The 24,771-nt window shown below is 40.6% G+C and overlaps 1 protein-coding gene across 1 annotated transcript in view; it reads right to left on the bottom strand.

Annotated features, from left to right (window-relative positions):
* LOC124480187 (thrombospondin type-1 domain-containing protein 7A) overlaps positions 1-18,562 on the bottom strand; it is a 55,945-nt gene extending 37,383 nt beyond the window's left edge. The window contains exon 1 of the mRNA XM_047039292.1: positions 18,053-18,562. Coding sequence (XP_046895248.1) covers positions 18,053-18,206 — 154 coding nt within the window. The 5' untranslated portion in view covers positions 18,207-18,562. The remainder of the gene's footprint in view (positions 1-18,052) is intronic.
* Between the last annotated feature and the right edge of the window lie 6,209 nt (positions 18,563-24,771).

Below are 24,771 nucleotides of genomic sequence, written 5' to 3'. Positions count from 1 at the left end.
TCAGCCTCTTATAGCCTCTCCCCAATTTGTAATTGGAGGTTTCTATAGTGCCACCCAAAACTGAGGAGCATGACATTTGCCAAGTGATTGATGGCACGTTGGATAGAGTCATCTCATTGCGTTCTTTCTACCCATCCTCACCACATCACAAACATAATGTGCAGAAATGACATACATGCAAACACCCTGAGCAGTATTGAGTGTGTGGTGTTAGTGACCAATCCACTTACAGCCACAGCAGCTTGGACAGGCTGAGTAGCCACTGGCATGCCACTGGTCACTTTAAGGATCAAGCAGGTCAGCTTGGTCTACAAACAGTGCCCCTTTAGCCAGCTCATGCTGTGCGAGGCTACACATGACCGACGGTGACGTAAACGGAAAAGACAGACCTGCAAACAATTCATAGTTGATGACTGCTTCCAGAGGAGCTTACTTTTATTTCTGTAGGGTCAATTTGTAGGGCCACAATGACTAGATGAGGCAGGCAAGTTATTTCATGCTCTAGACTGAGGATCTAATTTGTACACACAGTGAAGAGGTTGAGACTAGCTTGAAAGCTACTGGTCTCTCCCTTGAGAGCTCACGGTGCTTTCTCCCAGGTAGAGCCCTCAACACTGCCTCACTGCTCAGAGAATGGCAGTAGAAAGACAACTTAGACAAACCACAACGGAACAAGCCCAAACTTCCTTTTGTAGAATGTCTGAGCTCTCGAGATCCCAGTGTCTGTCAAAAAAAAAACATTTTAAGCGGAAGTAAGCTTTTTTATTGTTGCTACCAATCAAATAAAAGTACACATGGACAATCTTCGCTGTGTTTTATGGACACTTAACTAGATGTATGAACATCGCCTGGAAGAAAATAGAATAGCAGTAGAACAAAATTACAAATGACATTTTGTAAACTATGGAATTCAAATTGGGAAATACATTTTTACAAAAAAATGTTCCCAAAGAAGAAAAGAAAACAATCCCTTGAAAACTGGGACGGGTAGCAACCCTACTCCATATGGAGAACAATGGCAGTTCAGATATCTAGAGGAGGAGACACTCAAACCAGCTGTGTTTACGTAAGCCTATGGCAAAAACCAACATTATCACATTGTGAGGAGCAATTAGTTTGACCAAAATCTTGAAACAGCCTGCTTTGCATCGTGCAAAGTTGTTATATCCCACTTGGGAGAGACTAGAAGTTAAGAGGATAAAGAGACCTCTACATGGGCTTTTGTGCTAGCATTCAAATAGGCCAACTCCTTGTGGACTGTGTTTAGAAAGAATATCATTGAACCATCAAATGAACATCATCCCTTTGCCCAAGGGAACCAGGGTTTGCTAACCCTTTGCTAACTACTAAATCCAGGGTTTGCAAGAATGTATACAAATATTCAAAAGCTAAATAAAGAGTAGGAAATTGACCAGAGGCTAGCACTTAACGTTTGAAGAAAAACTTTGAGCTTTTTAATATTCATGGATAATTATGTACCCCGTGTTCAGAGCGATCAGTGCCCTTGGTTGTGTTGCTACTGTACAAACCATTGACTGAAGCTCTTTATCCCATACTTGACCTGCATTTCATTAGCTGGGATACAACAATCAGAGTTGCATGGTTTAAAGGCTTCTGTGATGATTCTGAATCATCAACCCTTTCAAAAAGCACTGCATAAAACTATGATACAATTCATGCATTAAACAGTGCTCCTTTTATTCTTTGTTCCTCCTTCCAATTAGGGGAGTTGGAAAGTGACCCTTTCTAGTGAAGTATCCATGAATGAAGATAAAATCACACAAACACTCATCCTACAAGGTAAATGTTTCTGTGTCCCACATTTGACTACATTTGTACTTAATGGTATATGAAGTACATTGAATTGGTAGGCATCTTATATATGTTTATTTACAGTACATGTATGATCCTGTCACTTGCAATTGCCATTTAATGTTTCTCATGAACTTGTATACCCTATATGTAAAATGTTATGCAGATTTAATGGTAGCCTTCTCATAGATAATTTGTATTGTCATTACATCCCGTGTATGTGTATATAAACGGCAACTTTACTTAAAAAAAATTAAAATAAAACAATTATGATGTACAGTAAGAAATCCATAAAGAAAAAAAATATTTTTACATCTATTACACGTCTTCCCAATACAACAGTCTGCGGGTTCATGTAGTTATCCTTTTGCATCTCAAGGAGATACTACTTCAATCGGGACTGTTAAGCGAGCAAACACAATTACAACACTACATTTGGCTGAGTCGAAACGCTTCAGTGAAAAGTTTCTTTGTGCAGCACAAACGTGCACAAACATGTGGAATCAGATGGCTGAGCGGTTAGGGAATCGGGCTATTAAAAGAAGGTTGCCAGTTCGATTCCCGGCCGTGCAAAATGACGTTATGGGCAAGGCACTTCACCCTACTTGCCTCGGGGGAATGTGACTGTACTTACTGTAAGTCATTTTGGATAAGAGCGTCTGCTAAATGACTAAATGTAAACAACCATTATTGTTGCTTATTTTGCAGAAACACAAGTAGGTTAACATATGGATCATATGGAACATCTGGAATAACGATATACAGCACGGTACATGAAGTAAAAAAATAGAAAATATTTTCTGTGTTTTCTGCTTATTTTTTAAGTGATCACATTCACGCTTAGCTGACAAGGCTCTGACAAGCTTGCTTCATGGCAAAACTTGGAATGTTAGCCACACACTGCAAAAACATCTGCTTATCACAGATGTGCATGCATACGTACATACTTTACTATCCAATATCCTATATACTTACTTAATTAATTCAGACAGTGTTGAAGTGAAGAGAGTTGGGTTGGTACCCATTTGGAGTGGACTAAATATTCACATGATGTAAGTGTGTTTCCTGTAGTTGACTCCAATCTGAAGAGGCACTTGCATCTAAGACTTCCTCGTAGAGAGTCTTTAAGTGAAGTGGAGCAGAAAGGGTGATCAGAGTTGCAAGCAGGTTTTATATGCCATGGGTTGGTCATTCAGATCCAACATATTTACAACTAAGCTATGGTTGGAAATCATAAAATAATATTGATACAATGTGTGATGGATGGCTTTAGTGTCACATATAAGGCACATGAAAGTATAAGAGACTGTATCTACCATATACAATGGCTCTCCTTGGACCATACTGCTATGGTTTCAATCCCACGTGATTGCGCACACAAATAACAGTGGGCATTATCTTTGGTATATTAGAGATGAGCCTTCTACAGTCAATTATATGACTGATAATGCAGACTTGGATGGATTAAGATGAGCCAATATGTGGTTGAAAATGAGTGTGCATGTATGCCAATGATAACATTGTGCCCATTGCATTCATGGAGCATGTGGGTGTTTGCAAGATTATAGGACTGTAAGTGTGTCTTTTTGCACGTCAATATGCATGCACAAGTGGGTGTGCCAATGTGTGCATGTGTGGTGGTTGCTTGAGGGTTAGCAATGAGATGATGTTACTGTCATTTTATTAAGATAAAACGACCAATCACATGCTGAGATCTTAACACCCCCAGGAAACGCTGGTGCCAACAATTTGATTTGCGTCACCCACAATAGATTATTCTCTACATCTGAATTCAATAGTCGAGTTACACAACACTCGGACACAATGTTGTTTTTCTTCAGTAAAAACAACAACTTGAGCTGAGGACACACTACTAAACAACTCTTTGTTGTTTTGTCCAAGACGAACTGATGGGATAAAATGGAAGATTTTAAAATGGATACGAAACCCCCCTCAATAACCAATGTCAATACTACAAGCAAACAATAATTATTTTGGTGTATCCTAAAGACTTAATATACCTTTAAGTTAGCCCTAAGCACTTTGCATACTGTTGAGGATACATTGTGCAGTGTAATTACAAACACATCCCAATCCTGATCTGCAAGAAAATAATTAATGCAACAGTAGCTGATGCAATGATTGAACATTTTTACATGTCAGGCTGCTAACTCTGCTTCACAGCAAGGAGGCTTGTTTCCCAAACGGGTGTACTCTGCTTTGCAAAAAGATAACTTAAGAAAACACTAAACTGAGAACATGGAAGTGTTAGTACTCATTTGTTGGACTAGGATCCTGCTTGGACACCACACGAACAGCAGTAGGGTAGGTAGGAGGTGTTGTGTGGAGAAAGTTAAATCTCAGCTAAGCCTGTCATAAGCCTCACACACACACACATACACGCACACACACACAGTGGGCCAAAACAGACAGACTGTGATCGCACCATTAGGCCGAGCCACCCCCTTCTGTCAAGTCTTTTCATGTTTGCTTTTATTTCATATGAGCTGTAAGGCACAATAAGATGAAAACAACTAACATAAACATACCTTAGGGTGAATCTGATTTAATCTATAGACCTTCAAACCATGTTTTCATATCAAAAAACAAATTAACAATATATTCAAGCAACATAACACCTGATCAAAAAACAAACTGAGGTGGATATATATGTAAAATATAACAACTAAATCTGAAAACCATACTTCAAAATGTGTATTGCAAATTGCTTCTATGCCAATTATTCATTCCTGTATAGCTTGTCAGCCATTTTCACCCATTTCTAAATGGCCAAGAATAGCTCTGATGATTGACAGCTCCTTTTCCCATAGGATCACACACCTGCTCTTTCTGTAATTGTATTTCACATTTCACACACATATAAAGAGGAAGACAACTTCAGATATAAGATGGCCTTGTAAATTCTCACAAGCATTGCTGCAGTGCAAATATCACATCATTAAACACTTTTGCACCAACTGTATACCGTATGTGTTGAGTGTGTGTGTCTGTGTGCATGTGTGTGTGTGTGTGTGTATGTGTCTGTGTGTTCAAAATGTTCTTATGTAGATGCTGAGGAAATGACAAGCACTGAGGAGGATGAGGTAATAAGCTCCATGTCAACTCTGTAACGGAGAACAAACCCCTTTGTATTATTTATAATGGGCACTGCTGAATTCTATGCCAGGGAACATGAACAGTACTATGGGTCTTTTGCTGATACAAAAAACAGAGTATAGGGCATAGTGCACTGAAATATTCTTTCAAATTCTTTTACAAAATAAAGGTTTTTTTGAACAAAGAACAATTTTGATCCAACACATTTCCTAAAGATTCTTCCAGGAGCAGCAGAACAGAACCGGGAACAGATCCTTTCAATTGGAAAGGTTCCCTGTGAAGTTTGCTGTACTCTGTTGTAAAGACATCCAGGGATTCATCAAACTGCTGTGTTGCAATCTTTCTTTGTCCTTGTACTGTGCCCAACCCAGGCACACAGGAGTTAACCTCACTAGGAGGCTATTTCTGTATTTCTCCCACCTCACGGTTGCTAGGACAGAAATTGGGCAAAGCGAAGGAGGTGGAATCAACTCAGCTGGATTGGCAGTGAACAGCGGCATTGCTTCTAATGAAATTACTAGGCTGAAATGAGGAGGGACCTGTTAACGGTGAGACACGGAAATAGCCTGGGTATCGAGTGGAGGTGATAGATCTGTGATCCCAATCTCAGGCCTTTATGTGCAGTCTGATTCTCCCAACCAACTCCCTTTCCTGGTTCTCTGACACTGCCTGTTAATTGGCCTAATGAGCACATTATATGGGGCGTCAGGGTAAAGGCTGTGAGGACATCAATAGCGGTCATGGAAGGGACATGAATCTTTGTTGTTATTGTAAGAGTTCTAAATCAAAAGAAAGGCCAGTGCTTTGTAGAAACCAAGCCCAAGCTATTTAATTCAATTGATAATCAATTAGAGTGAAGATATCCAGCAAACATTTTCTATTAGTTTGTCTTTTTTTTCCAACTACACATGTACGGTCATTATCCCTGAACAGCCCAAGCACTCCAATCCAAAACACCACATAAGTACTGTAGCATACAGGTGTAAGGGGGTGCACAGAGGGCACTCAATGAAAATGTGATCACAGAAAGTGAGTCATGGCCAATGAGTATCAGTATAACACAGCAATTAAATGTGTCACCTCTTTCAGTAAACATTGAAAATGGGTCCCACAGACCCAAACACTACACAAGGGATACACTCAACGTGGTAGTACAGAGATATTCTTAGACACTTTTCTATAGCAGTATTGTTTCAAGGTTCAAAGTTAGAAATCAATATCAATAAGAAGGATGAGGAATTCCTAAGGATTCCTTTGACATTTCTTATGAGGTCTCATAAAGGGTCCCCAAATAGTATATTAAAACCTGGACAAAATAATGAGTCAATAATCATGAGAGACTGTCAGTAGGCCCACAGTGGCATAAATCACTGTATTATGTTTGCTCTGTGCGATGCAACCTTTAACGTTCAGCCGCACAGAACCATCCACGTGGTTAATGAACTGTATCCAATGTACTGTAAGCTTACTGTTCAAACAATATAGGCCATACGGTATCTTCTTTTCAGTGTGGAAATGTGCAATATGATTGGACAAAGTTGCTATGGTGGCATTTTGGACTGCATTTCAGAGAAATGCATGATCATACAGCCAATGGGGAGTTCCTAATACTGATTCCATGGTGGTGTTCCATCTTTGGCCATTTAAACTATAATCAGTATAAATACCAGAGCTCAATTACAGTACAGCAACATGAGAGGAAAACAAATTAGATCCAAATTAAACACTTAAAGCTCCTCATAATTTTGGTTATAGCTTTTGCAAAACATTTGAGGAAACAAAAATAGCTTCAACGTGAGAGCAAAAGAAAGTCATTTTCTACTTTGCTGCTGATGGGATAAGAAACCAGCATTCAAACACACACATACACACACCAACACACACACATCACTGTGATCACACAGGGTCAGTGCAATAAAGAATGTCCCCTTATCACTGAAGGTGAGAGCTGAGATGGTGAGATGAATGAGCACACACCTCTGTCTCTAGCCAGGTAAACATAAGAGGAACCCCAGGAGTGGGAGGATACTCTCCTCTCTCTTACGCTCACCCCTTCCTCTCTTTCACACACACACACACACACACACACACGCACACACACACACACAGAAAACTCAGATAATGGATTTGCTTGTGTGTTCTCCCTAAAGCTTCTTCCCTTATTCATGGATCAAAACAGAAAGGAAACCATTAAGGGGAAGAGGCCTGTTCTGCATCGGCAATTTGAGACATGATTTTCAAGACACAAACAAATCTTGTGTTCTTTCCTCTTATACTGGAACATCATTATTCAGCTCAGAGACAACTTACGAAACTCCTCTTTCAAACAAGAGCAAATTGAACTTAACACACCTTAGTAAGAGCTAATATATTTTCCATATCTTTCCTCTATCAGAACCTGGTTCTTTATAATCAGTTTTCAAAACCTCTCCAGAAAGGCAAAAATATGACTGTGTCTTTAAATGTAGACACCTTTTCCCTCACTAGCAAACACATGTCACATCAGGAACGTTCCACAGTTGAAGGTGTGATCTGTTCTTGACATCAGGCTGGGAGGATATAGTAGGCTGAATCCATTAAACATTGATTACAGTAGTAAATCATCAGAGAATGGGACAGGAGGACAGAGCGTGGGAGGGTGGAGCACTGCCAGGTATACAAGCTGGTGGCACACATACAGTAGAGTATTAGAAGGGCAGCATGGGCACGGTGGTAGAAACCATAACAGACAGACACACAGGTCTTCCTCTACATGTCGTCTCATAGATCCATCTGTTAGGTGGCATGGGGGACAGAAGGTAAAATAATAAACATGATGACAGAAGGATTTGAGTGTGTGTGTGTGTGTGCGTTCGTGTGTATATGTGTATTTGTTTGTAAAGGATACTGTGAGGACATTAGCTGTAATTCTGAGAGTGATTTGGGAACAGTGCAGGTAGATGTTGTCGCAAACCAGATGTTAAAAGGATTGGATGCCATTTGCATCCAAACTGTTCCCCTTTCTCATCCTTGACAAGCTATAACATTATGCTTTACAATGCAATAATTAGAGTTGGGCTAAGCAGTTTCATGTTTACAAGTCCTTTCAACTCATGAATATTTTCTGAAAGTTGCACTGTAGCTGCTCTAAAATGCATGTACTGGATTATTAGTCAATATACAAAAGAAAGCCTATTGATTGGATTCAAGACAGCGCTATTTTGTTGTTGTGACCAGTGACCATGCCGCACCAGGGGCACAGGTCGTTAAACCAAAGAGACACGTTCAAAGACACCAAATCAAAGCCTCTCCAACAGAATCCTTGCTCCAAGACCCCATTTCCCCCAAATCAAACACTGCTCCACTTTACTCGACCCCCTGCGATTCAAAGAGCAGATGGGCCAAGATAGTTGAGGTTGAATCACTACTTTGATAGGATTTGAGGAACATGAGGTGGAGAGACATTTTAAAGATAAAAGAAGCGTGGTGGTGGAGCCTAAAGTCCTTCTAGCTAGAGTCCATACATTCCTCTTGATGTACACACTATATTTGCTGACAATTATAGAGAAATCCATGTAATAAAAAGAAGATGTTGTACTTTGATAATCAGTGATAAATAATTGGTTTTGGGACTGTAGCAATGTGAACTAAAGGAAGGATTGCATATTATTTCTTTCTGAACACTTTTTCATCTTGAAGTGTTAATTCATTTTCCTCTTCAGTATTTACATCTCTCCTGCCTTGCTTGGCTTACTTCATTTTAGTTCTCTACTCCATTCTGCTTCGCACACTTCACTTTCTTTCTTCTTTTGTAATGCCCAGTATTTCTCTCCTGGAAAAGAAAGGCACCCCTGGAGGGGGCTGCTGATACATGGAGGAATGTGATATGACTCAGGCCCCCAAAAATCCAGTATAATGTCAAGTACCCTTAAAGGTTAATACTAGCTATTCCCAGGCAGTACACTTAAGCCAGTTCATTTCAAAGATATAGTGGTGCGCTGGGGAAAGGAGGGCACTGACACCGTCTCCCTCTTTCCACGCATTCTTGGCTGTGTCACTTACCCTCAGTTCACTATTCCTCCCATTCACCATCTCTCTTCCTCCCTCTGTTCCTTACCCTTTATCTCCCTTCCTCCATCATTCCTCTTTTACTCTTATTCTTAGCAGTTGCTCTTCCACCTCTTTTTTACTCATAACAAACGGTAATTTCCATTTTTTTACCGCTGTATTTCCTTTTTTTCTTTATGTTGCCCACAATTTGATTAACTGACTGGTGAATCACCATAATCACACTTCTCACTCCCATCTCTTCCTCTCCTCCGTGATATCTCCCACTCAAGTCGGTAATCATGTAAATACCAGACGCAGCGGTGTCTTTGGGCCAGAGTCCCACACCGGGGTCAAGGCCTCCAACCACGCTTTATAATATTAATCATCAGTATATTACCATTGGCCAGAGAATGATTTCATCAGAGCAAGCTTTTCTTTTAATGAGGTGCAAAAACCGTTCAATGCTGACCCAGAGTTTTTGGTGCTCATAGACTTTAGCTCTCACGCTGACTCTTCTAACAGTGATTTAGATGTTTTATCAGTCGGGGGTGGGTAGGTGTATGGTGGTGGTGGTGGGGGAGCGGTTGATGGATGCGGTTACAGATGTAGCACACACACACAGACACACACTTACATACTTTCTCACACACACACACAGACACACACACAGACACACACTTACATACATTCTCACACACACACACACAGACACACACATATATTCTCAGACACACACACACACACACCTTCAGATCATTAACAGTCATCCACATCCTCACTCTGGAGTTCATCAGTAGAGTACAGCAGAAGAACTGACCTACATTTCACACACACTTACAGTAATACCACGCAGTCAACACAAAACTTCAGGCACACTCACCCACACATCCTCATACATTAGCTTTAGTCTCAACAGTTGCCCTTATTCCAAGTGAAGGACATCACTGCAGAGAAAATATGCAGGCCATTTCGTAAACCTGGTTTCTGTAATTAGTTTGCAATTTTCTATTACACAAAAGCGAAACTTTACAGTATTTTGTCATTATACTCTAATGTCAGTAGCCCATGTGTTATTGTTACTTAAGAATTCCACAAACAATGTAGTGAGACTTCAGTGATCCCCCATTACCTAAGCATCCATCGGGTTTGAGGTGACTAGTAGCAGACAGGTGTTCAACAGGTACAGGTACCTAGCCAGAGGCTTTGACATAACACAGTCATCATATGAGCACAGTTGCCATGGATACCGCTGTTGGCAGCCTATGGCAAGATGGGGCTGGAGGCATGACTGACAGCTGTGACAGCTGTATAATCCTATCAGCCGCACTTTCTAGAAAAACACAATCTTCATTGAAGGCCTGCAGTCCAGCCATAAGATCGGTGTATTGGAAGCCAAGGTAGCTGAGAGCAGAGTGAGAAGTCTAGGCGCATGTTACATTCAGTTGCTACCGTTAAATTAGAAGTTGTAATCACATCAACTGAGAAAACCTTATCAAACTGAGATAGCAGTTACATGGGCCTGGAAATTGTTTTATCATTCAATAGCTTAATGTGTTTTGTTTTTGTGGTCCAATGTGTATGCAAATATCTAAATGGATGGTTACCTTTAACTTATGAAGTTCCCTTGCTCAGAAGATGCATTAAAACACAGAATCGAATCGGCATACTGTATGTGTAACAGATGTGTGGTAAATGTCAAACAGGTTAGCAAAAACTGCTGTCATGGTGTATCATCTTGTTCTCCCTTACATTGATAGGTGCTCTCAGACTGTATTTATGTATCTATGTTTGGAGACGTTAACCATCAAGAGAATTTATTGAAAAAAATGGCTTTGTTATATCAGAGATGTCTTTCTACACCTATGCCCTTATGGTAGATGATGTATGAGAGGATGAATAAGATAATAAGTGAACACAAGTGCCAAGCTATCGAATGAGCTCCTTTCACTGCTGACATAAAGGGTACAGGTTATCTAATCAAGTGTCTTCAGTGTGCTTGAAGTAGAACAGCTTTTTTTCCCCATGATTGACAGCAGCAATTGTGTGTTGTGGGAATAAAGCATTCTGAAAGAATATGACTGTACTGTGCAGATACTGAGCATAAACAGTCAAATTTATGAAGTCAATTTATTTATTTTATGAATCACAAAGACCGTGATTCAGCCCCTAATGATACTCTTTGACAAGTGTGACGGGTATGTAACGGACGTGGCCACGCTCCATCACTACAAGGCGTTGTTCGCCACTCGCTGGGCTCGAACGCACAAACTCTGACTTGCCAAGCGCGACCACTACCAGCTACGCCAAAGAAAAGCTAGCTCTTTGTTGACACGGGTGGCCCATTACATACCTGAGGAGTGAGTTTCACAGGTTCACACCCGTTACACAAGCATTTATCATTTTTCACTAAATCAATTTTTATTAACCATGGAAAGATTTCCATAGTATGATCAATCGTTTTGAAAATGTCAACATGCACAACAACACAAATCAGAGAAAACACAGTAAAGAACATATTTCTCCCCCTCTATCAGTCACATGACATCCTTACAGCAAGCTATCATACAGAATGGCCTACAAGAACCATCAAGCTTTAGAGTGGATGCAAAAGCTTCCACTTGTGGAATGAGTTGGTTGCTAGAGTTGCATGTAAATTACAGTGCTTTTTATAGTGTGTGTTAAATGTTTTTGGCAGACCTGGTTTAGTGACACGGGTGACTCTTGGCCCTTTTCTCAACATCTTTGGGAACCAACTGAGTGGGAGGATGGAAATAGAGAGAGAGAGAAAAACAGAGGCTGGATTCAAATGATGGATGAATAGATAAAGAGTTAAAAGGTAGGAGAGGAGGAAGAGGAGCAGGTAAGATGCCAGTCCCAAACTTACCGAAAATGTATGGCTGGTTTTCACAGTACAAGAGAGGAAAGAAAAGGAAGAAAAGTGCAGATGCATACTGTACATGTACTGAACATGAGGACTCCTCCAAACTGAGGAAAGAGAGACTTGACATGGTTCCCTGGCCTGGCCTCGCTTGGCATGGCCTGGCGTGCTCTTTCTTATACCATCCCATCTGTTTCCTTCTCACTAATCCAGGGGATTGGCAAAGGTGATTAGCCTGCGCATGTGTGAAAGTGACATGAAAGATGGTGACAGGGAAGGGGAATGTGGCGGGGAAGGAATCTGGGGAGGATTGAAGACTCTCCCTCCCTGTCTGTGTCCACACACCCTCGGTCGTATGAGGGAGAGGATCGTGAACACAGTCAGTGAGGGTCGTGAACACAGTCAGTGAGGGTCGTGAACACAGTCAGTGAGGGTTGTGAACACAGTCTATGGGGCATAATTGTATTGCTTACAGAAACAAAAAGAATGTTGTCCAAATCCCAAAATTCTAGATTCTCCGGCCAGTCTCTGACATTGCAATGTCACATAAAATAGAAATAAAACTAATTAACAGGTGGATGGATGGAGGAAGATTAGATTGAACAATGAATAGAAAGAGTTAGACGGATGCCCCCCTAGATGGAGGACTGCTTACTTGCAGTAGTAGCTCCCTCTCTCATGAACCCCATTCCTCTCAAACCATTGTAGCTGGCATATCACTTCTTACAAGAGATTAGAGTAAATATAAAATGGCACTCCCCTGATGTCTGAATTGCTAATCCTCCAAATGTACCATTTTTGTCACGTTGTGGGTGCAGAGTTAAGGACCAAAACCCAGGAGGCAGTCAGGTTAAGGAACCAAGGTTTCTTGTAAACCCTGGTTTATTGTAAACCAGGGACAACACAGGGGTATTCAAAACATATACCACGAGAATGTGACAAGGGCTGACTGACACAGGGAACAAACAGATATACAGGGCGGGTGATTACACAATGGACAACTGCTGGATGATTGGAACGAGACACAGGAGGTGCAGGGAGCCAGGAGAGACAGACAAGACCAGCACTGGAGAACACCCAGGGAGACACCGAACACCAGGGCAGGACCAAACAGGACCAAACAGGACCAAACAGGACCAAACAACGGGGGCATGGCCATGGCAGCTTTGGCACTAGGCAATAATTGTTTAGTAAATCGTAAATCCAGACATTCTGTGAGAAACTCATACTTTTGATTACAAAATGTTGTTACACTGAAGGTTAATGGTAGGGATTGCACTTCTATGGTTAGGGCAAGTAAAGGTTTAATTTAAATTAAACCTCAAAACTTTTCTGGCCTCGCCCACTATTCCTGCAAGAGTGTTTTTATTTTTTTAACTATTACACGCACTGCCTTTTAAGGAAATGTTTATGAAAGTGTTATTAACACCTAAATTGTATTTGATTAGTTTATGCTTCAATAAATTGGACAGACATTTTCTATGAAGGCTAACAGGCAGCAAATAGACCAAAATCCAGTTCAGTCCTACAGTATAATCAGAATATAACCCACAACATAATCTCAACATTATAAATTACCTGTTTTTTTTGCACCATGCATCTGACACATTGTGCAAAGGCATAGAGCTTTATGACATTGTTGGTGTCTACATGTCATATGTTGTAAACCATCAGAATATGGCAGAATATGGTGTAATGGTGGAAATCCCCTTATATCACTATAAATAAAGTTTTTAGGATAAAGTATTATCTCTAATCCAGCTAGCATTTCTATATCAGTAATGACCAGGTTTTAGTTTAAGCTCTGCCATTTAGATTAAACAAACTTATTGTCACTGTAGGATGGCCATTTAAAAAAAGTCTATTTGGAATAGAGCTTGCGGATTTTGAGAACTATAAAATAGGTCAAAATGTGAGGTTTTGATGAGCACATTTCAATGTAGTTAAAAAGACTAGAATTTTAACAGCATTTTGACATTGAACATCCTTTATTTTATCAACATATTAAGGAAGTACTGATTCACAGTTCAGCAACAATATTATTTACACTATGTTAAATATAAAAAGATTTTGAAAGTCTTAATGTAAACAAAATAACTCCTTCCAATTGCTACCTAGATGTATATGCATGGAGTGCCTGTTCTTTAGCTGTTGTTGCATTCTTCCAGTAGTGCTCTTCGGATCTATGCCCACAACCACAACTGAATCAATTGGTATGTATTATAAACAAATAATACTGGCATGCTATGATAAAATAAAAGCAAACCAATTGGCCAGTTCCTTAAATAAAAAATGAAACTCCAAGAGAATAACCTTACTTACGTAGACCAAATTAGTAGACTGTTGCCAAGGGTCTAAAAGATTGGTCAGCCAATTACATTGCATGGGCTTGTATGTCCCCAGGTTATATGCTAATGAGGGTGACAAAGGGTCAAATTAAAATGCACTCTCTAAATGAAGAGGGGATCTCCCAGGGATACAATGCATTGGAATGATGCCAGTTCTATTCCCATGACTGTTTCTTGAGACAGCATCACTAACTGAGTCAGACATATGCTTGTTTCCTGCCCAATTCAGTTGTCAGTCTGACACTGTATATCCAGGTGCTGGAGCATGGCCAATACATTTAAGACCTGTAAGTCCACAGCATTATAGCCAGGACTTCACCCTTTGTGAGTAATGAATGACTGAGCCAGCCACTGGAAACTGAAGGCTGAACTGCAATCAACGACATGAATAATCTATCAACTCACAGTGCTGTCAACTGAGATTGGCCTGAATTTGTCTACCATATTGTATGCGTGTGGATGGTACAGTCCAGGGCTGCATTTCCTGATAACGATGGATCGTAGCAAAGATCGAGCAAGAAACAAAACCATCAATATTTCTTACGTGCATTTCCCAAACATGCTCGCAAGGAGTAGGCTAATCTATACACTTTCAAGAGATACACATTTTCAAGAGACACTTTAGCTACGATGTCTTTGGGAATGGCCCATAAAACTAGGATTTGTTGTACGATGGATTCTACGATCAATTTAGGCTCACGACGCTTTCGGGAAACGCAGCCCAGTATGATTGGCTGTATTAATTTCAGCACAATTACAACCTTGCTCTACAGTATTAACCTTTTGACCTTGTAAACAATGCTCCTTCTCTATCTTGGATCGACCATTCACTTTGTTTGACGTAATAGCAGGTGGTGTTGTTGAGAGCCACCCAGAGTCACAACTAGGGTGACATGTTTCACTGCCTAAGCCATTGTTCTGGGTAAAAGCATTCGGTTAACAATGGCCTGTCAGATGTCCTCACTGTCCCCTCTCATGGAGGAATGACATCAGCAGAGCATGGTGACACATAGTTCTGAGTGTCTGCAGCTACAATAGTGAGGGGGCATTACTGTATGACATATTTGAGCCACTCAGAGAGGATTGAGTTGTGCTTGTGAGAGGTATTTTCAGAGAAACAAGATGCACATACACAATCATGCAGACACACACACACACATATTTGTAGTAAGACTCAAACTCCCATATGGTGGATAGAGTGACTGGCCAGCAGGTGTTGGTTGAAAGCAATTAGGAGTGATTAGCAGAATAGCCCGTGTACGAATCAGGTGACCCGGGTAGAAAACGTGCAGAGAAGCGTGAGTAGACCAACTAAGTGAGTCTGTGAAATGGGATTGGGCTGATCAGAAGCCAGGGACGTCTCCTGCCTAATCTGAATAATGGATAATCTGGATCCCAATGGCAGATTAGCAACCTGGACCAGTACAAATGCAAATGTTAAGACGTGATTTTTGTTGTTGTAAATATACAAAAATAAATGTATTATTTCTAAGATTTATTTAGGCAACAGAGGTTTCTTTATGTAAATTAGTGTGTGTATAGTTGTAAGACTAGTACAAAGACTGAACACAAAAGATCCGTAATCAACAGTAGTGAAGTGCTGCCAAACACAGTGCGTTGCCTTGGTGTCACACCAGAACAATCCACCCTGTCCTTGCAAAACAACTTAGATTTGCATATCAAAATTCACTGTGTAATGACAGACATGCCAGCCAGTAGTCGTGCTGTTCTCCACATTGATCTCAACAACACCGACGGGGTTGTAGTTCTCCAGTCCTTAAAAGTCCTAAACAGTACACACCACACACATGGTAGTGCACTGCAGATATAGACACACACGCACAGGTACACACACACACTGGTAATTGCTTTGGTCTGTGATAGGCATTTTTGCTAGTGCAGTCTTGACAGCTAACCCCAACCAGGCCTGTCACTCCACTAACAGGAACTAATGAAGCAAACACGGCACCAAACTGGGAGGGAGTTTCTCTCCTGTGTGCGAAAGAGAGAGAGAGAGAGAGAGAGAGAGAGAGAGAGAGAGAGAGAGAGAGAGAGAGAGAGAGAGAGAGAGAGAGAGAGAGAGAGAGAGAGACAGAGACAGAGACAGAGACAGAGAGAGAGAGAGAACATGAGAGCAAGAGAAAATTCATCAGGGACAAAGAAAAATATGAAAGGCAAAAAAAAATGTACAAAAACGATAACCAAGACAATCCCACCCAGCCTCATGAAACCCTTCACACATCATTATCATCACCATCAACATCCGAGCCAATAACTTTGTGATCGTTAATATCATCATTCCCAAGGCGTCAACATCATCACCTTCAAGAACATCACTATCGTAGGGTACTGTCGGTCAGAGCATTCTGTCTCCATAGTCCTCATTTTAATGGAACCATCCAGAGGAAAATATAACCGAAATTGTTTTACCTCCAAAACAGATAGATCATATTTTCACAGAAACCAATAAAAGCAAAGTGAGCCAATTCCCTACGGTTTGAAGACAGGAGCTGTATTTCAGCAACACTCATCATTATGCAAACATCAGAACATTGCTTTCCAGCAGAATATTCCCTTCGCTGCATTCTTCTGTGCAAAAATATAACATTTTATGTAAACAGCTTGAACAGCAAAAAAACGGAACAAACACATGCATATGCAAATACTAAAATTTTCTTTCTTAATTTTTTTTTTTAAATCTGTCTTGTGTGACAGCTCCTACCAGTGCTCTATCTACTGGTTGCTGAAAAGGAATCTGAACAGAGAGCTCCATGACTAATATCAAATCGATATTCTACATTTAGTTAAAGAGAGGACTAGTTAACTAGAGGAGTCGGAATCTAGAGACCTAATTCACTTTGACAAGAGAGCTTGTATGTCTTGCATGGGAGGAAGTGCTTTCGAGTGGGAGAGAGGTGTAATCACTATGACCTACAGTGGGATGGATGTGGGTTAAGATAAATAGTCTTGTACTCCACCCTCCCTCTCTTCCTCTCTCTCTCTCTCTCTCTCTCTCTCTCTCTCTCTATCTCTCTCTCTCTCCCTCTCTCTTTCTCTCTCTCTCTCTCTCTCTCTCTCTTTCTCTCTCTAAAGGAATGCCTGACTCCCTGGGCTGCTTTTCCTGAGTTAAATCTTTGCTCCTTTAATCTCCTTACTCGGCTACATCCTCTTTAAAATGGCAGGGGCATAAGAGAGACGAGACCAGCCACTGAGGCTCTGGTCCTAAGCAGGGATGGGAGCACCAAAGAGTTAGGAACTTAAGACACTATACAATCAGTATACTCCTGTGTGGAAATACTCAATCAGTCTACTAACGTTTCATTGTTACATGTTTAATAGCAATGCTCCACTCATGATCTCACCAAGGAGACAGATAAGAATCAATCTCAAATAAATCCCACCAGCTCTAGGTGTTTCTTGCGATCACCCATGTATGAAGAGATTTCATATTGCTCTTTAAATCAAATTTACAAGTCCGCAATTCTCCAATATTGACAAAGCAAGAATATTTATCGAGTAAGCTCTTTGAGTTGAGATAATCACTATTTAATGCTGCATGCAATCTACTTTGAGCCTTATGTTTCAGAGAGGCCAGTGAGAAGGAAGCCCATGGAATACCCCTTCCATATTCATGGTACATGCAAAAGAAACTATTAGCTTAAAGGTTTGAATTTGAACAAGGTACAAGGTACTGTTTGAAGGATTTTCTCACTGTACTCAGATATCCTGCATAACACTATGAGAACACACTGAAACATAGTTAGCTCTTTAACTCTAACCAAAAGGAGCAAACAGCTACACCACAGTTCACTACAGTACATATTTTCAGACCAGTTACCTCAAACTCTTTGTAAAAGTAGTGAAATACCTGTTTCCCAGAAGTAGACAGACTTGCTGTTGTCTGCTGTCTGTGTGTGGGCTGCTTTCCAGATGCCACAGAACAACAGTATTGTCACCTGCAGGTACCGGCAATCCCCTGTCCTTATGTGAGGGATCGGTGTGCCCCTCCAGCATAGCCCCATGGTCCTCCACAGGAGCAAAGTAAATCCACTCAGTCCAGAATGTCACCAGCAGACGGAAACAGCCCCAAATCATCCAAAGCTAAGCTAAGTACGACTGTTTGTATGCGTAATTTAGTCCGACAGGAGTAAGGGACTGTGCCACCCCCTTTTGAAGGGCAGAGTGAGATTCCCTACTCCTTTCGCCCTCTCTCTTTCCTTTCCTACTCTTTCCCTCTCCTCGTCCTCTCTTGGCAGGATGGTCCCAGAGAGATGTGGTTTCAATGAAAAGGATGAAGCTTCAGATGAATGATAGAGTCTGCTTCCTCCATCGTAGCTGTTGTTGTTTGCTGCTGTTTCTGCTTCTGTCCTCTGGCTGTGGAGCAGTGACAGTGGCTGTGCGTCTGCAGTGTGATACCTGTCTCCCTCTCTCTCTCTCTCTCTCTCTCTCTCTTTCTCTCTCTCACTCTCTCTCTCTCTCTCCCTCACTCTCTCTCTCTCCCTGTTAGCCAGTACTCCCTCCCTTCTCTTTCTGCTCTTGCTCTGTCACTTGCTCGCTCATTTATGCCTTTCTCCCTGTCTCACTTTATCTTGGAACTAAATGTGCTTTCCTCTGTTATATTATCCTTCTTTCTCTCCCTCTATCTCTTTTGTCCTCTCTTGTTTTCAGCCAAGGGCTTGAGGACAAACACTCCTCCTTCTCTCCTCGCTATAGCAGCCCTCGGAGGACAGTTGGAGACAAGCAGCACTCGCACTGAGCGTAGGAGCTACAGTAAGCACACAAAGCTCCTAGAATCAGAGAGAGAAAGAGAGCGATAGAGGGAGGGAGGGTGTGAGAGAGATCGTAGCTCAGCTCAGAGCAGCAGAGAATAGAGATCAAGGCAGGAGAAAAAGATAATGTGGGATAATGAGACTTTATGGTGCATGTTTGCTGTTGAGGGAGTCCCTTAAAACTAAGAGAATTTGTGAAATGTAGTAGAATGTAGAATGTAGAAATGTGTGTATGTACAATATTGTTCTAAGCAGGGGTGTACACAATAATCATGCAGTATATGGTGTTTGATTGAAGATGATCAGAATCAGAATCAGAAAGGGTTTTATTCGCCATGAAAGTTTGAGCAGACAAGGAATTTACTTTGTCAGGAAGGTGCATACATTAAACATATAGGAATCCTAAAACTTAAATATCTGGTCTAACTATACTAAAAGGTACAAGTCTACCTGATACTAATAAAACATATACAATAACATATAAAGTAGCCAAATAATTTACAATATAAAAATACAAATAGTACAAGAGATACAAGAGATACAAATAGTACAAAATTATAGCAGCTACGCTCCCAAAAAGTACTTTTTGAACTAACTTATGGGCCTTAAATGCAAATGTTGTATCTCACCACATTATTTTCAGAATAACCAGGGTTTCAGGAAAATGGCATGATATGAGAAGTGGAAGGTTGCATTTAATATGAATAAGGAACAATATTCATAAAAGATGTAGTCCTGCCAAGCAAAAAACTGAGGGAAAATGTATACGATTTCTGTACGTCAAATATGATAGGACATTAAGAAATCTGAATGTAACTGGTCTGTGACATCTGTGAGCCATAAGGGATCTTTGACAGCATACTGTGAGTTCACACTTTTGTATCTCCAAAGCGAAATTACAAGTTAAATAATTGTTTTGAAAAAAACACAATGTCTCTGAACTCTGGAATGTAACCAAAGATGTTGAGGTCCAACAGACTGATTGTTGTAAACAGTTGCTTTGGTCAAAAGCAACAGTGCATAAACAGCTGTCATTCAAATGTTCCTAACCTTTATTGAAATGACAGTTGTATGGTTTCATTTTGAAAGGCTAAGAAATCCTTTACCGGTCCTGGAAAATAATATTCTGGGTAATAACAAACATGAGCAATAACATATGTGAGCAAGAGATATGGTGGGGTTAGAGCAAAAATCTAAAGGAAGAAAGCGTTGCCGGAACCCAGTTGGAAACCCTACTGTGTATGATTTAAAACATACAAAAATTGATACAGGTCACATGAAATGGAATAACATATCGTTTGAGGAATGTATGTGAGATACATCAAAAAGGTGGACAGCAGATATGGACTTTTTTGCATGCTGGATACTGGGATAAGCTACACCTCTATTGGATGGAGAAAATAATGTGGTGACTTGAACTCAGGACCATAAACCATGCTCGTATTTGTTGACCGTTGGATGCGTTCATTAGAGTGACAGGTCAAATAATATATTGCTAACCAAAACTGCATCACAGTCACAACAGGTCATATTTAAAAAGTTTTAAATTATATTTTTTTTAATATAAGATGGTCCTATATTTCAGAATCTGAATATGGTGCAAATTCTGTGCCACAATTTGTGTGCAGATAAACACCCGAGAGAGCAGAGGCACTGACTAGCAAACCCAAAAAGTAACATTTCATGACAGTGCTCTTAAAAATTCGGAATTGACATACTGCATGGGTCAGTGAGTCACGTTACATCACTGATAACATTTTCACAAACATTGCAAAAAGAACAATGTGGAGTGCAGTGGTAAATGTAATAGTGGTTATTCATGCTATTTTTGAATCATTTAATCTTCACACATGAAGGGAATGCTCTCTAGTAGTGAACTGTAAGTGTTAGACCCATGTATAGTCCCTGCTGCAGCTCTCTATGGAATGATGAGCCTGGAGAATCAGCCTAAAGTCAGACACTTTTCACTCACTGCTGCCATAGCAACCACGAAGGGGGCTGCCTGATCCGATGTTAATATGTTATGACAAGCAGACAGGGCAGACTTAGTGTACAAGTGAACCTGTGCTTGTGCATGCACGTGTCTCTATGTGTAATGGTCATTTCTTTTGCATTCCCACAAATGACTGCTATTCTTAAACTAACACTGCCAATAGTTTTGTTTTCGGGGGTGGATTTTGTCAATCCCACAGTGACATTTAGAAGAATAGACTAAGAGTAAGTGTGGGAACTCATGACTATGCTTGCTGGGATTTGACTGAATGGGGTGTGCCAATGTTGGACCTTTCAGGAGAGTCTGTTGCACAGTTGGGACAGATTTGTTTTCCAAGTATTAAAAAAAAGAAAGATTAGAAATAGGCCTGTAGTCCAAGATCAAGGGTCTGTTTTTAAGAAGTGGCTTAATGACAGCTTGTTTCAAATCAGTTGGGTCTTGACCTGATATTTCATTAATAATATTTATTTAGTCTAGGATGTCAAGAAAATGGGTCAAGTAGGCAACTATAGTGTTGTCCCAAAGTCCAGTTTGAAAGAATCTAACAAAACACTACTGCTTTTCAATTTTGCCGAAGTATTGCCCAATCTAGTCATTCCAAGGACTGTAACCCCAGTTATGGCTGCAGCTGTGATAAACTTAAAATAGAATGCTGAGTTAATCCAACTTGATGGAGAAAAAAAACAAGATTAAAACCCACCGCATTCCAGATGAACTGCTAAGTAATTGACCTTGGACACATGTTGAGACCAAATTAACACCACACTGAATGAGGTCAAAAGGGCAAGCCATTCAGACTCAAATGTCTAAATCATACTAATAGTAGAAATATAATGGAAAATAGTGAAAGAGGTGTGAATAATTTATTACATTCATATTAAATAAATACAAATCGTGGCAGAAATCGTATATGCCATACGTTTTTTTTCTCCAGCTGATTAAATGGTTTGATTTATAGAAAAAACTGCATTGGCTGATCTATGTAACCTCTGACCAATGAGTGGAATTCTATGTTAGAGTGAATAAAACCAGGTCAGAACTAAAAGAAACAAGTGACCCTTTCGCTCAGTCTAAAAATAGGGCACATTTAAAGACCCCCACAAACAGGGTTTAGTTTATTTTCATAGCTACTTATGGTGGTTAATAAAGCTTAATAACCCTCGTGGTAATATGACTTTTCTATAGTAATGGGTAGAGCACCGTGTTGGATGATGTTCAACCTCCCAGGGGCTGTAGCATAACCTCAGTCCCATTTAGAACTGCATGTATAAAAATGTCAACACAGTCCTGGTTTCTATAGATAAACAAGACTCCTTTCCCTTTTAAATATGGTGTTTATCTGCAATATGTAGTTTGAGGTGTTAACACCTGGAATGGGCAGATATGTCCACATGACTCTCTCTGGCTTTATCAGAGACACACAGGTAGCATTGAACAGAAAACTCTTCACCTGCCTCTTCAGACTGGAGCTAAAGGCTTTTTTTTTTGCCTCCTACTGTGTAACTCAGATTAACTGAGAATTGTGTGCTGAAGCAGACACTGCATACAGTTGAAGTACCTTGATATCTGGGATTGTAAAAGTGGAAGACCCTGACAAAGTGTTTCCAAAACAAAAGCATTCCTATATTTAATTTGTCTTACTACATCTTATCATAGTCTTATGCTGATTAAATTGTTTTGATATAATAAACGGATACCCATACTGTAGGAATAATTCTGCAACCAATCGAATTGAATCAATGATGATAGGCTACATTGTTTACAGTTTTCAATTGATCCGGTTTGCGTTCACAAAGGCAAAACTCACAGTCCAAAGGTGAAAAAGGTCACGTGGTTCGTTCAGTTGTTGTTGACATACAATTTGCTGGTAAATTCTACATTTATATCGTAGGCATAAGCCTACATCATGGAGCACCGTCAGGTTATGTTTATGTGGAGCGCATACCAACAGGCAACAAGGGACCGAGAACAAAAACGTGTCGTAAGACTGTGGCCTCTAAAGTGATTTAATACTGCTAAACAGTGTTTGGGTAGTTACTCAAAAAAGGTAATAGATTACATGTTAGCCTAGGCTACTAGTTACTTTTTTTTTGAGTAATGCGTTACGTTACTAGATTACTCACTGCTGAAAGTAACGAGTTACATACTAGTTACATTACTTTTGGATTACTCCGTAACATCACCTGAGATGCACTTGCCAAATAACTATATCAACTAAATCAACTCAAATTCTTATTATAATGAGGACATACACAACAGGGGAAAATCTAGGTTCCCAATTTTGGGGGGACTGAGCCCCTAGATAAAACCTATTATCTTTCCCGTGACCCAGCAAAAACTAGGGGGGTCTGGGGGCATGTTCCCCCAACAATACATTTTTGAAAATATCCTTTTAAATAGTGTCCTCTAGTGGGTTTTAGGGAGAGAAATTAACACCTTTGGATTTAAAATATGAAGAAGAAAAAAGGGGGGGGGGGGGGGGGGCTAATGAAAGTTTTTTTGGGGGGGAAGGTAGCCTGGTCCTAACCAGACCCTCGTACATTTCATTTGTACAGAGGGTCTGGGATGTCTCGATTGACAAACGTTAACTTCCTTGAAGGCGGGTCCTCTGTTGAAGTTTAAAACTATTGGATCCACCCAGAGTCACTCTGATTTGCCATAGCCAATCGCAAGCGTTCGCCTTAGCCAACTCCTTCACCACTACTGTAACGGAGCTGGCTGCGTAGCTGGAAAATCAAACTTTTCCCGAACCCCGTGGGGAGGAGGGCCACAACAACATGGCCACCAACAACACTCAGCAAGGAATGTTCTTGCTCCGGCTTTAACCTATATTCGGCAGCGTTGCCACCGCAGAATAGTTTCGCTCGCATCTTTCTCCGCCGCCATTACTGAACTACTCAAACAAGTGCACGACATTAACGTCATCGTTCTCAGCCACTCCCTCTGTTCGTTGATTGGACCTACAAAAAAATTGTTTCTGGAAACCAACTTCAGAACCGACATCCCAGACCTAGTACAGAAGCAAAATCCAAATTGAGCGGAAGTACGTAGGAGGGCAGATCAGGCTAGGGGGAAGGGGCTCCACCCCCCCCCCCCCCCCCCCCCCCCCAAAAAAAATTAGGGCTCAATACGCCAATGATACACAATATCTCTCTTTTATGGTTTCTAAAACCACAAAGCTGACAAAAAATTGTGAACATCGACCGGTCCGAGATCACTCTTTCGAGGCGTACCAAAGAGCGGTTGTTTGGTCTCCACCAGAGTTCGATTCATTCACACCATCCCAAACGAATCGCATGGTAAACGCTCCAGGGTGCGATTCAACAGGACTAAACAAGTCAGGTGCGCCAGAGAGCCTGCTCAATCCATCCCAGAATCACAATTAGGCTATAATTTTTTTCTTGAAGCACACTGCCATCATGTGGCTGATATAAGCTACACATTGCATATTTTACACAATGTTCTCGACTCTAACGTGATATTTCCGATCAATCCTAATGTAGGCTTTCTGAGCGATCTTGTTTGCATAAAGAAGACAGTAGGCTACTACGCCATGAGTTATTAGTTGAGTCAACCTCCCTATCTCTTCTGACAACTGCTTCAGACAGACATTGAGATTTTGAAGAATTAAAATGCTTAACTCTAATCGTCTTGCTTGGGCCTTTATTCTACACTGCGATATGAAATTGCTTCAACGCAATGACATCATTATGCTATTGTAGCGCATGTTATATTTCTCTCATCTATCAAGTAAAAAAGTACACACTACACTCCTATCCTTTCATCAAACTTCACTTATAAAAGCCACCACGTCATGAAGCTGCA

Source organism: Hypomesus transpacificus, chromosome 2 (assembly GCF_021917145.1).
Source record: "Hypomesus transpacificus isolate Combined female chromosome 2, fHypTra1, whole genome shotgun sequence".
Taxonomy (NCBI): Eukaryota; Metazoa; Chordata; class Actinopteri; order Osmeriformes; family Osmeridae; genus Hypomesus; species Hypomesus transpacificus.
The sequence above is the reverse complement of the archived record's forward strand: the minus strand, read 5'-3'. Positions and strand labels throughout refer to the sequence as shown.